General features: G+C 47.8%; 1 protein-coding gene across 1 annotated transcript in view; it reads right to left on the bottom strand.

Moving 5' to 3' along the window:
• The window catches only part of CARS2 (cysteinyl-tRNA synthetase 2, mitochondrial), a 44199-nt gene that overhangs the window by 11491 nt on the left and 18486 nt on the right, over positions 1 to 14222 (bottom strand). The window contains exons 8-9 of the mRNA XM_035003048.1: positions 3645 to 3778; positions 1910 to 1977 (exon numbers count right to left, since the gene is read on the bottom strand). Of these exons, the coding sequence (XP_034858939.1) occupies positions 1910 to 1977; positions 3645 to 3778 (202 nt within the window). The remainder of the gene's footprint in view (positions 1 to 1909; positions 1978 to 3644; positions 3779 to 14222) is intronic.

Here is a 14222-nt window from a genome sequence, read left to right as displayed (position 1 = left end):
AGAACGGGAGACAGAAGAACGAGTTACATGGCACCACAGAGAAACAAATACAAAATGCGTGATGTTCAACAAAACTGGGCTCATGTCTTCAAAAAGTCAACACCACACAGAAAATAAAAGGAGAGAGACTATTGTGGATCAGAAGCCAGAAACACCCAGTCACAGAGGAGCTCCTGTCTCCCCCCATCTGCTGTGGTACGGATGGACCTGGAGGGCATCACGCGGGGTGGAACAGGCCAGTCACAAAGGGCAAATGCCGCGTGTCTGCACTTCCATGCGCTTCCCAGAGTGCTCACCGTCCGTCACGAGACCAGGGAGCAGCCTGGCGGACGCCAGGGGCAGGGGAGGGGGCGGCGGGGACTTGCTCAACAGGGGAAAGGTCCAGTTTGGCCAGATAAGGAAGTTCTGGAGCTCTCTTGCACAATGACGCGAGCACCGTGCACGTAACAACAGTTACGACGGTGACTTTTATGTTCTGTGTTTCACCACAATGAAAAATACCTTCTGAAAGGCCCAAGAAGACACAGCATAGAAATGCAACACAGGAACCTTCACTGGATCCTGGTTTGAAAAAAACCAAGGCTATAAAAGACATTGGGACACATGGAAAAATCCGAACACTGAGGAGTCAGTGATGTTAAGGAATTAGTGCTGACGTTTTTGGCATCTGGGTTACACAGGAAAACGTCCTTGTTTTGGGGAGTAGCACGCAGAATGGGGCAGTGTCATGATGTCCGATGGCTCAGCAACCGTGGTGATAAAGTACACACCGTGCACGCCTATGTGCCCACCGCTCCCATCAGTACCCCAGAAGCAGTAAAGGTAGCAAAGTAACAACTCTTGAATCTGTGGCAAGTATATAAGTTTAACTCTTCTGTAGGAAAATGTGTAGAACACTGAACACTTCCAGTTAAGAAAAGCATATAAAGACTATTTTATGAGGGGCACTCCCCTTTTGGCTTCCAGCGCCCCCATCCGCAGGGGATACGCTCCGCAGCCCCTGTGGATGCCTGAATATGTGACAGGACCAAAGCCTCTGGGTTTCCTGGACAAACATGCCTGTGAGAACATTTAATTATACTGCAGGCACAGGGATTAACGACAACAATAGGACACATACAACCGTGATGCTGTGATGAAAGTTACTGGGATGTGGTCTCCCTCTCCCTCAACATACCTTCCTGTCGGTGCTAGCCCCTCTGGTGATGAGGAGAGAGTTCGAATGCCCCCATGACGAGGGGAGCTGAGGGGACGGACGCAGGTTCGGGACGCAGCGCGAGGCTGCCGGTCACGGCCCCGGACCGCGTCTGTGAGACCGTGACCGTGAGACCACGTCTGCGAGACCGCGCACAGGGGGCGACTGTATGTAAATCTGGTGGGAACAGCTCGAGTGCTCGCGTGTTTAGGGGATGAGGGTCTGGTAACTGGCCTTGCATTTTAACATTTGCAATTAAAACTACATTTGGCTTTATGGGCCCAAAGATGAGCAAAGTGTTGGGAGCACCCCCGTGAGTTCACGTGTTTTCCGCTCATGTGGACACTCACACGCCGCCCCCGCCCCCACAGCACAGCGAAGTCGTGAAGCCACAGGCCGGCAGGCGGGCGCTGGGACAGGAAAAAGGGTAAACGGGACTCAGGGTAGCCGTGTGGGCCAAGGCCAGGGAAGAAGGTGGTGTGAGTGTCCGGACGCAGGAGGGGACAGGCAGACGTCCGTGGGGAAGCCGGCCCACGGGGGGCAGGGGACTCGGCCGAGAACCAGAATGCTGGATACCGCCGCGCTTTTACCACGAGAAACAGTAAGTTAAACGTGGCGGGAGGAGAAGCCTGTCAGGGCCGGGAGCACCGGCGATCAGAGACTGGGGTCGCCCCACACAGCAGCCCTCCGGACAGGTCAGCGGTGCCCCGTTACCTTAATGGTAATGTAGTTTTTCAGCGATTTGGACATTTTTTCTTCTTCGCCTTTCACGTGCAAATGCCCTGAAACAAAAACAGTAGTTTGTTCTGAACTGGGTGGAAGAGGGGGGAGCAGCTGGGGCTGCGGGTCAGCTTCACACGCCGCGCTCGCTCTGCAGGAGGCAAACACCCACGTCCGCATTGCTATAGGACAGTGACCCCCAGGAGGGAAGCCACAACCGCACCTGCTGGAGGGCGTGGGGTCCGCCCTGCCCCCCCGGCACCCCGTGCCACCCTGCCCCCCGTCCTGCGCCCTGGAAACACCAGCCTGAGGCCTCGTCAGCCCAGCAGAGGCCAGAACTCTGCTTCTGCAAACCAGGCACCCAGCAATATCCACTGGATTTCGGACGTTCCGAACTGCACGTCTTTGAGAAGGACGGATTCGATTTCCCGCTGCAGTCCGTTTCCGCGGGCTTCTCGAGAGCCTGGCACTCCTTCACCCCCACGTACGGAAGATAGGAGGACCCAAGTCCGGGGCTTCTCAGTCCCAGCGGGGCTCCCCTGGGCTGTACGTTCACATGGTTTACTTCCGGGGCCCCCTCTCCTGACACGGTAGGACATCGAGCACAACGGGGCTCCACGGACGAGCTTTCCGAGAACTGGTGAAAATGTGGCTTCCAAACAGAAATATAACCTTCAACACGCACTTCAATGTAACATGTCCACACCAAACACAATTAAACATTTTTTAAGTTGACAGTCGTTGGAAAATGAAACCCATCTGACGACTTCTCTTGCATCCTTTACATCAGGAAGGAGACACAGCTGTTCCCCCAGCCCCGGGCGGCCATGGGATGAAGGAGATGAAGGAGAACGCAGTGCCACGGGAGCACGGCCACGGCAGGTGTGCCCGACGGCTCATCCGGGTGCCGTGTCCCTGCGTGTGAGACGGGACGGGGCGTGGCGCCTCGGTCATTGGAGGGTCTCTGCCCGACGGGCTCTGTGCGCATTTATGCCGCAGGTGCCTTCCCCTCCAGTCCCATGCCAGAGGGAGACAGTGGCATGTGCCGGGCCCCAGGGGTCAGCTCTGGAGCCCCTGCGCAGCGCCCACCCTGCTGGCCCCGGGTGGAACCGGGACCGTCAGGCTTTCGCCCTATTTCAGGAATCTGCCAGCAAGCCGCATTGTTGGCAGAAATACAGGGTTTCAGCCACTGTTGGGTTCCCCCCAGGAAATACGATGCCAGAAGCAGCCACTGGGCCCGCTCCGCTTCTGCTTTGTTTCTTCCCAGACTCCCGTGGGCAGCGCAGTCGTGGGCCTTGCGTCGCAGGGAACCAAGGTCTGATTCAGAGATGGCGGTCACCGTGGGGGCGCCTCCCAGGAGGGCTTGGGGTGCGGGAAACGCAGCAGTGGGTGCACCCCGGGCCAAGCAGCCTCAGGGCTTACGGTCCTGGGAACCCGAGAGAAGTGTAACATCAGGCAGCCCACCGCCCGCCACACGGTACACTTTTGCCGCCACCCCCGCACCGAGAATGTTCCCACATTCCACTCAGTCCGCACTTCTTCCAAAAAGGCACACTCGTAACTCCGATCCAGAGAGGCTCACATCCAGCTGCTTCAGACTCAAACGCTGGGAGAGCCAACTCTGTTTCTTCACCTACTGGAGCCATGCGTTTGCAAATGCAGCGGTTTCACCAATAAAGAAAATCGACAGAACCGAAATAGAACAAATTAACACAAAGTCATGACTTACCAGAATGCAGAAAATAATTTCCCCACTGCCTGCACTGATGGAAAGCCTCACACTGGGCGATTTCATTCTCGTGATGCGGAAAGGCCAGATCGACCCCGCCCGAGTGGATGTCCAGCTGGCTTCCAAACACCAGACTGCAGGGCAGCGTAGAGACATGGGTTAGTTCAAATAGCACATTTACAGTTAATCCTCCCAGCCTTTATGCAACCAGCAAATGGATCGCAACTTCAAATTAATATGCATGGTAATTTAATTGATGTACACAGAAACTCAAATTGTTTTAATTTCACGAATCTCCAATTCATAGCTTTACCTCCTGGTACAGAGATTTAATTCTCTTTGTTCTGGATATAATAGATGCTTTTAAAAACATACAAAATTGGGGCGTCTGGGTGGCTCAGTCGTTAAGCGTCTGCCTTTGGCTCAGGTCATGATCCCGGGGTCCTGGGATCGAGCCCCACATCGGGCTCCCTGCTCCGCGGGAAGCCTGCTTCTCCCTCTCCCTCTCCCCCTGCTTGTGTTCCCTCTCTCGCTGTCTCTGTCAAATAAGTAAAATCTAAAAAAAAATACAAAATTACCTTTTCTTTTCATAGGTAGAGTTTAGTGGTTTTCCAACTTTAACAAAAGAGCACATAAAATCAAGAGAATTTTTACCATAGCTTTTGAAAATAGAACTATTTAGCATCACATATGAATAACAAGGTAACTGAATTCAAAGCATCACATCTCTGCTCTAACACTTGCATTCCTGAAAAACCTCAGGTCCCACAAAACTGCAGCCTACAACTAGCAGGGCTGCTGGGGACCATGGGGCTGGCCAGACACTCAAAGTCTGTGTCACTGTCCCCAGAGCACCTGCCTACTAGGGCCAGGCCGGGGCCTCTGCCTGGAACAACAGCAAGAACGTAACTGTCAGCACGGTGAGAACGTGGGCCTGTGGGCGCCCCGGGCAGACGCGGAGCTCCCAAGGCCGTCACCTGCCCCTGCGCACAGAGCTCAGGGTACAGACACTCGTGAATTCTCTAAACGTGGCTAAAAACAGACATTTCTTTTAATTTTTAATTTTTTTTTTATTAAGTAACCTCTATGCCCAACGTGGGGATTGAACTCATGACTCCGAGGCCCAGAGTCGCAGGATCTACCAACAGAGCCAGCCGGGTGCCCCCAAAATGGACACTTCCAAAGATGCCACAGCCTCACTGAGATCCCTTCCTGCTGACTCCCACTGGCCTGCTTTAGAAAGACACGTCCACACTGGCCACACCGGTGGGGGCAGGAACGCGCCAGGCCGCGAATACACATCCCTGGTGACGGGCTTTAGAGTCTCTGAGTCCTTGAAGTTCAAGCGGCACGAAGGGAGTGTGAGACCGGAGGGACAGGACCAGGGAGGAGAGAAAAGGGCCTCGTTTCTTTCTATCTGTAATGAGTGATTCATTTTTACAAAGATCTGGAACAAAGCTGACAGCGTTTGGACTTAACAAAGCTAAACGGTGAGGGCGCCTGGCGGTCTCAGTCTGACTCTTGATCTCGGGGTCACGAGTTCCAGCCCCACGTTGGGCATAGAGGTTACCTGAAAAAATAACGCTAAACTGGGTCTATGGTGTTCATTATATTAGTCTCTATCTTGTCTGTAAGTTAGACCTGTTTGAAAACAAGAGAACACCAAGAAGGAATACAAGTCTATTTTCATTATTTAGAGTTCAACAAAAACATTTAATGGTAACATTACATTTGAAATTTACTAAATCTTTTCTACCTACTGTAGAGAAATTATTTGAATCTACAAAATAAATATCTTTTTACCATCCAATATATACCCCACATTGCTCTTAAGTCAAAAGTATTTATAAACACACATAAGTGTGTGCAGTAGGGACTGAGGGCTGGACATGGTTTTTTAATGCAAAGCTGGGCCCTGCTTCGTGACGTCTCAGGAATTCCCAGGTGCGTTTCCAGAAGAGTCCTATGGACATCACCACAGGTGAGGGCAGTAGGGGAGGCCTGGTGGGAAATGTAGCGCCCCTCCTAGGTCCTCAGCAGAATGAACATGACTTGGGTAGGCAGGTCATGGAGCACGAGGCGCTCCCACCTGGGGAGGGAGTGTCCGCTCCATGTCCACCGAGGAGAAACCAGGCTGGGGTGAGCGTCTGGGGCACAGCACTCTCCTAGGACGGTTGTTCCTTCTGACGCGCACGCTCAGACTCGGCCAGCAAACAGCACCACAAACGATGACCAACTGGAGAACTGCGTTTGCTGATCTTCAAGTTTGGGTGTAGCCAGTAGTCTGAAATGTTCATCTTAATTATATTTTCTATATGTTTCTAATCTTTAAAACTGCTCATTAAAGTAAACGTCTACAATGAGCTGAAACCCATCAGATATGTGGAAATCATGGGTTACTAACGATACTAAAAACCCTCACACCTCCCCAGACAGAAAATAAATGTACAAGGTTATTCACTGCAGGTATTTGTAAGAGCAAACCACTGGGAACTACATGCTCATCTGTAGGGTCCTAGCTAAGTGCACGATGGTCCGCCCACCCAGCGCAGCACCACGACGCCAAGGCATGATGGCGGGAGAACCATCACAGGTGGTTCTCAGCACCAGTGCTGAGCGGGAAAAGACCTGACAGGCCTGCCTCCGAGACCCCGCGGGCTCAGTTCTACACCACCACAATCATGCGGGTATCACAATAAAGTGAGTCAGATGAACTCTCGGGGTTCCCAGCGCATACAGCAGTGATGTTTACACTACCCTGTAGTCCATTAAGTATGCAGCAGCATTGTCTAAAAAACAATGTACACACGCTAATGAGAAGACACTTTATTGCTTGAAAATGCTAACCATCTTGCGAGCTTTCAGCGAACTGTAGTCTTTTTGCTGGAGGAGGGTCTTGCCCGATGGGGACGGCTGCAGACCCGTCAGGGCAGTGGCTGCTGAAGGTGGGGGTGGCCATGGCAGGCTCTTACAGTACGACAGCAATAGAGTTCGCCACATCGATGGACTCTTCCTTTCACGAACGATTTGTTCCATGTGATGCTGTCTGATAGCACTGTACCCACAGAACTACTTCCAAAACTGGAGTCCATCCCCTCAAACCCTGCCACTGCTTGATCAACTCAGGTTATGTCATATTCTAAATCCTTTGTTGCCCTTTCAACAACCTTCACAGGGTCTTCACCAGAAGAACATTCCATCTCAAGAAACTATGTTCTTTGTTCATCTGTAAGAAGCAACTCCTCAACAGATCAAGTTTTATCATGAGATCGCAGTGATTCAGTCCCATCCTGAGGCCCCACTTCTGATTCTGGTTCTTCTTCTATTTCCAACATGTCCGCAGTGACTTCCTCCGCTGAAGTCTCAAACCCCAAAGTCATCCAAGAGGATTGTATCAGTGTCTTCCAAACTTCTGCTCATGTTGACACTTGACCTCTTCCCATCAATCCCACATGTTCTCAGTGGCATATACATTGGCAGATCCTTTCCAGAAGGTTTTCAGTTTACTTCCCCAGATCCATCAGAGGAATCACTTTCTTTGGTGGCTATAGCCTTACAAAACGCACTATTTAAGTACTCCTTGTTCCATGGGCTGCAGAATGCATGCTGTGTGAGCAGGTGTGAGCACAACATTAATCTCGTCCATCTCCATCACAGCTCTTGGGTGGCAGGTACATCGTCAATGAGCAGTAGGGTTTTGAAAGGAATCTTCTTTTCTGAGCAGTAGGTCTCAACAGTAGGCTTACAATATTCAGTAAACCGTGTTGTAAAGAGATGTGCTGTCATCCAGGCTATTTTGTTCCATTTACAGAGCACAGAGTAGATTTAGCATAATTCTTAAGGGCCCTAGGACTTTTGGAATGGTGAGTGAGCATTGGCTTCAACTTAAAGTCACCAGCTGGCTGCGTTAGCCCATAACAAGGGAGTTAGCCTGCCCTTTGAAGCTATAAAGCCAGGCACTGACTTCTTTCCGGCCACTGAAGACCAAGAGGGCATCTTCTTCCAGAAAAAGGGAATTCTGTCTACACTGAAAATCCGTTGTTTAGCACAGCCACCCTCATTCACTGCCCTAGCGAGATCTTCCGGAGAACTTATTACAGCTTCTCCATCAGCACTGGCACTTTTGTAGAAAAGACTTCTTTCCCTTAAAGCACATAAACCAGCCTCTGCGAGCTTCAGACTTTCCTTCTGCAGCTTCCTCACCTCCCTCAGCCCTCACAGAACTGAAGAAAGTCAGGGCCCTGCTCTGGATTAGGTTTGGCTTAAGGGAATGTTGTGGCTGGTTTGATCTTCTATACAGATGACTAAAACTTTGTCCATGTAAGTAGTAAAGCTGTTTCACTTTCTTATCATTTGTGTGCTCACTGGAGTAGCACTTTTCATTTCCTTCGAGAACGTTTCCTCTACACTCACAACCTGGCTGACTGTTTGGCACCAGAGGCCTAGCTTTCGGCCTCTCTTGGCTTTTAACCTGCCTTCCCCACTGAGCTTAATCACTTCTAGCTTTTGTTTGTTTGTTTGTTTTTAAAGATTTTGTTTATTTATTTGACAGAGATAGAGACAGCGAGAGAGGGAACACAAGCAGAGGGAGTGGGAGAGGGAGAAGCAGGCTTCCCGCTGAGCAGGGAGCCCATGCAGGTCTCGATCTCAGGACCCTGGGATCATGACCTGAGCCGAAGGCAGATGCTTAACGACTGAGCCACCCAGGTGCCCCCACTTCTAGCTTTTGATTGAAAGTGAGAGATGTATGAATTCCTCACTTGAACACTTAGAGGCCATTGGAGGGTTATTAATCAACACTGTTGTGTCTCAGGGAATCGGGAGGCCCAAGGAGAGGGAGAGCAAGGGGGGAATAGCCAGTTCTGGTGCAGTCAGAGCACATACAACATTTGTCGACTAAGTTCATCATCTCACAGTGGGGCACGTGAACATGGCATGGTTCATGTTCCCCCAAACAATCACAGTAGTAACATCCAATACTACGATCACATATCACCATACCAAATATAATAATAATAAGAAAGCCTGAAATACTGTGAGAATTACACACACGTGACACAGAGACACAAAGTGAGCAAATACTACTGATGCCCACCGACTTGCCCCACACAGGGTTGCCACGGACCTTCAATCGGCAAAAACACAGTATCTACAAAGCACAGTAACACGAGGCGTGCCTGTTCAGAAGAGCACACGCAGTTAGCTGTCTCCTGTACCCCACCACGTGCACACACAAGAAGTGGCGCATCTGGCCACCAGGAGTACCAGGGGAAGTACCAGAGGAACAGTCTACAGAGGAGGATCTCCAGTGCATGATGCTGCTCCGGAAGAAGAGCTGGAAGGTGGGCAGACCGAAGACTGAGGAGCCAGCAAAGTGGAAGCTGGGGTGGTGCTTGATGGGTCTGATCCACAACCATCTCTGGGGGAGCAGCAAGTAAGAGGAAGGTGGTTCAGGGAGAGACTGAGAAGATGGCGGAGTAGAAAGACCCTAAGCTAGCCTCGTCCCACAGATACAACTAGAAAATACTCATATCCGTGTAAATAATCCATAGAACGACCCAAAGACTCACAGAACGAACTCCACAGCTAAAGGGAGAGAACAGACCACATCAAAGAGGGTAGGAAGGGCAAAGACACAGGAGCTAAAAGGGCCTGGCTGTCTGCAGTCTGGAGGGAGCCCACAGTGGGGAAGGGGGTGGCGGGGAGAAGGGCAAGAAACAGACTATCATGCTGGTGAGCCCATTTGAGGAAGATAAATCCCTGTATCATTTGGCTTTGAAAGTGAGAGGGGCAGAATTTCATGAGTTCTTACAACCAGGAGGACTTAAAAGCCTGGAATTTTAGGGGTGCCTGGGTGGTGCAGTCGTTTGGGCATGTGACTCTTGGTTCCAGCTTGGGTCATGATCTCAGGGTCGTGGGATCGAGCCTGGGTCAGGTTCCACATTCATTGCGGAGTCTATTTGGAACTCTCTCTCCCTCTCCCTCTGTCCCTCTCCACTGCACACTCTCTCTTTCTCTCTAAAATAAATAAATCTTTAAAACACAAAAGCGGGAATTTTTTTTTTTTTAAAGATTTTGACAGAGAGATAGAGCACAAGTAGGCAGAGTGGCAGGCAGAGGCAGAGGGGAAGCAGACTCTCCGCTGAGCGGGGAGCCCGATGCCCGAGACGAAGGCAGACGCCCAACCGATTGAGCCACCCAGATGCCCCGAAAAGCGGGAATTTTAAAAATCAACAGCTAGGCTCTGGGAGAGCCAGGAGGGTGTTAGGAAGCTGAGTTCCCACCCTTAAAGAGACACCTGACAAAGAGCCCTGGAGAGGCAGGGATCGCAGGGAGATCCCTCCAGAAACCTCCAGGACCTAGAAGGCACCATTTCCCTCCCTGCTCCTCAGCACACACAGCCACCTGTGTGAACCAGTGCCACACTGATGCTCACTATCTCAATTTCTTATACCAAGCGCCCTGCCCATGCTGTCTTAGCCCCAGAGCTGTGGGTCCCCTCCCCCAGAAGACTGGCATAAAGCTCACCAACACCACATCTCCCAACGCATGCATTTTGTGGGGCCTCGATCCTGGTGGGGTGGCTGGTTAAACTGCACCCCAGACCCACACACCCTGTGGAGCAGCCCCAGCCACCCAGTCTCCACAGCAGCTGTGCATCCCCTGTGGAAATGGGCCAGCGCCCCTTGTTAAAAGTCTGCCCCTGCCCACTACCTTCAAGAGCAAGAGATATAGCTGACTTTCCTAACACACAGAAACAGACAGAGTTAGACAAAATGAGGAGTCAGAGGAGTATGTCCCAAATGAAAGAACAGGACAAAACCACAGGAAGACACTCAAGCGAAACAGACATAAGTACTCTACCTGAAAGAGAATTTAAAGTAATGATTGTAAAGATACTCACTGGGCTTGAGAAAAGAGTGGAGGATATCAGTGAGACTGTTAACAGAGAGATAAAAAAAGAACGAAAGATGAAGAACACAATAAATGAAATTAAAAATACTCTGGATGGAATATATAGCAGGCTAGAGGAAGCAGAAGAGCTAATTAATGACCTGGAAGATGGAGTAATGGAAAGTAATTAAGCTGAGCTGGTGAGAGAAAAAAATTATGCAAAACGAGAATAGACTTTGGGAATTCAGTGACTCCATCAAGCATAACAACATGCATGTTATAGGGATCCCAGAATAAGAGAGAAAAGGGGGCAGAACATTTATTTGAAGAAATAATAGCCGAAAACCTCCTAAATCTAGGGAAGGAAACAGATATCCAGATGTAGGAGGCAGAGATTCCCCCAAGAAAATCAACACAAGGAGGTCCATACCAAGACACACAGTAAATAAAGTGGCAAAATACAGTGATAAAGAAAAAAACGGGGGGGGGGGCACCTGGGTAGCTCAGGTCATGATCTCAGAGTCATGGGATCAGGCCCCACATCAGGCTCTGCACTTAGTGTGGAGTCTACTTGAAGATTCTCTCCCTCTGCCCCTCCCCCCTCTCACACACTCTCTCCCTAAAATAAATAAAAGCAGCAGAGAAAAGAAGACAGTTACACACAAGGGAAACCCCAATCGGCTACCAGTGAATTTTTCAGCAGAAATTTTGCAGGCCAGAGATTGGCATGATATATTCAAAGTGCTGAAAGAGGGACGCCTGGGTGGCTCAGTCGGTGAAGCGTCTGCCCTTGGCTCAGGTCATGATCCCTGGGTCCTGGGATTGAGTCCCGCATCAGGCTCCCTGCTCACTGGGGAGCCTGCTTCTCCCTCTCCTCCTGCCACTTCCCCTGCTCATGCTTTCTCTCTGTCTCTGTCAAAAAAAAAAAAAAAAAAAAAAGTGTTGAAAGGTTAAAAAAAAAAAAACCTGCAGACAAGAATACTCTATCCAGCAGGGCTGTCATTCAGAATAAGGAGAGATAGAGTTTCTCAGACAAATGAAAACTAAAGGAGTTCATGACCACTAAATCAGCCCTGTAAGAAATATTAAAGGGGAGATGCCTGGGTGGCTCAGTCGTTGGGCATCTGCCTTCGGCTGAGGTCATGATCCTAGGGTCCTGGGACTGAGTCCCACATTGGGCTCCCTGCTCTTCGGAGAGCCTGCTTCTCCCTCTCCCTCTCCCTCTGCCACTCCCCCTGCTTGTGCTCTCTCTCTCTCTCTGACAAATAAATAAATTTTAAAAATCTTAAAAAGAAAAGAAAAGAAAAGAAAAATATTAAAGGGGACTCGCTCAGTAGAAAGGAAAGACCATAACTAAGCGTATGAAAAGGAGGAAACACAAAAGCAGTAAAAATAAATATATCTGTAAAAAATCAGTCAAGGGAGTCACAGAATAAAAGGAAGTAAAGTATGACACCATATAGGTAAAACGTGGGGAGGAGTAAAGAATGGGTTCAGGCTTAAGGAATCAGCAACTTAATACTGACTGCTATATGCAGAAGATGTTACATAAAAACCTAATCGTAACCACAAATCAAAAACCAGGAATAGATGTGCAAAAAATAAAGAAAGAAATTCAAGTATATCACTAAAGAAAGCCAGCAAACCTTGAAAGAAAGAAAGAGAAGAAAGGATCAGAGAAGAATTATAAAAATAACCACAAAACAAGTAATAAAAAAAACTCCCAAAAAACAAAAGTCCAGGACCAGATGGCTTCACAGGTGAACTCTACCAAACATTTAGAGAAGAGTTCATACATATTCTTCTCAAACTATTCCAATAAATAGAAGAGGAACTCCAAACTCATTCTGTGAGGCCAGCATTACCCTGATACCAAAAGCAGACAAAGACATCACTAAAAAAGAGAACTACAGACCAGTATCTCTGATGCATATAGATGCAAAAGTCCTCAACAAAACACTAGCAAACTGAATCCAACAAAATATTTTAAAAAATCATTCACCACAACCAAGTGAGATGTATTCCTGGGTTGCTAGGGTGGTTTAAATATTCACAAAACAATCAACATGATACATCGCATCAACAAGAGAAAGGATAAAAACCATACAACCATTTCAATAGATGCAGAAAAAGCTTTTGACAAAGTATAACACCCATTCAGGATAAAAAACCCTCAACAAAGCAGGTCTAAAAGAAATATACCTCAACATAATAAAGACCATATATGAAAAACCCACAGCTAACACCATACTCCATGGGGAAAAACTGAGAGCTCTCCCCATAAGGTCAGGAACAAGACAAGGATGTCCACTCTCATTACTTTCACTCAACACAGTACTGGAAATCTCAGCCTCAGCAATCAGACAACATAAAGAAACAACAGGCATCCAAATTGGTAAGGAAGGAGCAAATCTCTATTTGCAAATGACATGATATTATATACAGAAAACCCTAGACACTCCACGAAAAAAACTGTTAAAACTGATAAATGAATTCAATAAAGTCAAAGGGTATAAAATCAATGTACAGAAATCTGTTGCATTCCTATTCACTAATAATGAAACAGCAGAAAGAGAAATTAAGAAAATAATCCCATTTACAACTGCACCAAAAATAATAAGATACCTAGGAATAAATCTAACCAAAGAGGTAAAAGACCTCTACTCTGAAAACTGTAAAACACTGATGTAAGAAATTTAAGATGACACAAAGAAATGGAAGACATTCAATGCTCATGGGCTGAAGAACAAATATTGTTAAAGTGTCCACACTACCCAAAGCAACCTACACATTTAATGCAATCCCTATCAAAATACCAACAGCATTTTTCACAGAATAAACAGTAACAATAAAGAATAAAGAATCCTAAAATTTGTATGGAACCACAAAAGGACCCAAATAACCAAAGTCATCTTGAAAAAGAAAAACAAAACTGGAGGGATCGCAATTCCAGACTTCAAATTATATTACTCAAGTTATATTGTTTGTAGTCATCAAAACAGTATGGTACTGGCATAAGTAGATACCATAGATCAGTGGAACAGAATGGAAAACCCAGAAATAAACCCACAATTATATGGTCAATCTTTGACAAAGCAGGAAAGAATATACAATGGGAAAAGGATAGTCTCTTCAACAAATGGTGCTGGGAAAACTGGACAAGCCACATGCAAAAGAAGGAAACCAGACCACCTTCTTATAGCATGCACAAAAATAAACTCAAAATGGATGAAAGACCTAAATGCGAGACAGGAATCCATCAAAATCCTAGAAGAGAGCACAGGCAGTAACTTCTCTGACATTGTCCATAGCAACATCTTTCTAGATCTGTCTCCTGAGGCAAGAGAAACAAAAGCAAAAATAAACTATTGGGACTTCATCAAAATAAAAAGTTTTTGCACAGCGAAGGAAACAATCAACAAAACTAACAGACAACCTACAGAATGGAAGAAGACATTTGCAAATGACATGCCCAACAAATGGGTTAGTATCCAAAATACATAAAGAACTGATACAACTCAACACACCAAAACCAAATAATCCAATTAAAAAATGGGCAGAAGACATGAACTTACATTTCTCCTAAGAAGATACAGAGATGGCCAATATACATGAAAGGATGCTCAACATCACTCATCATCAGGGAGATGCAAATCAAAATCAAGTCACACCTGTCAGATGGCT

Source organism: Mirounga leonina, unplaced genomic scaffold (assembly GCF_011800145.1).
Source record: "Mirounga leonina isolate KUSES-001 unplaced genomic scaffold, KU_Mleo_1.0 Mir_127, whole genome shotgun sequence".
Taxonomy (NCBI): domain Eukaryota; kingdom Metazoa; phylum Chordata; class Mammalia; order Carnivora; family Phocidae; genus Mirounga; species Mirounga leonina.
Note: the sequence above shows the minus strand (reverse complement) of the source record. Positions and strands in the feature narration are given on the sequence as shown.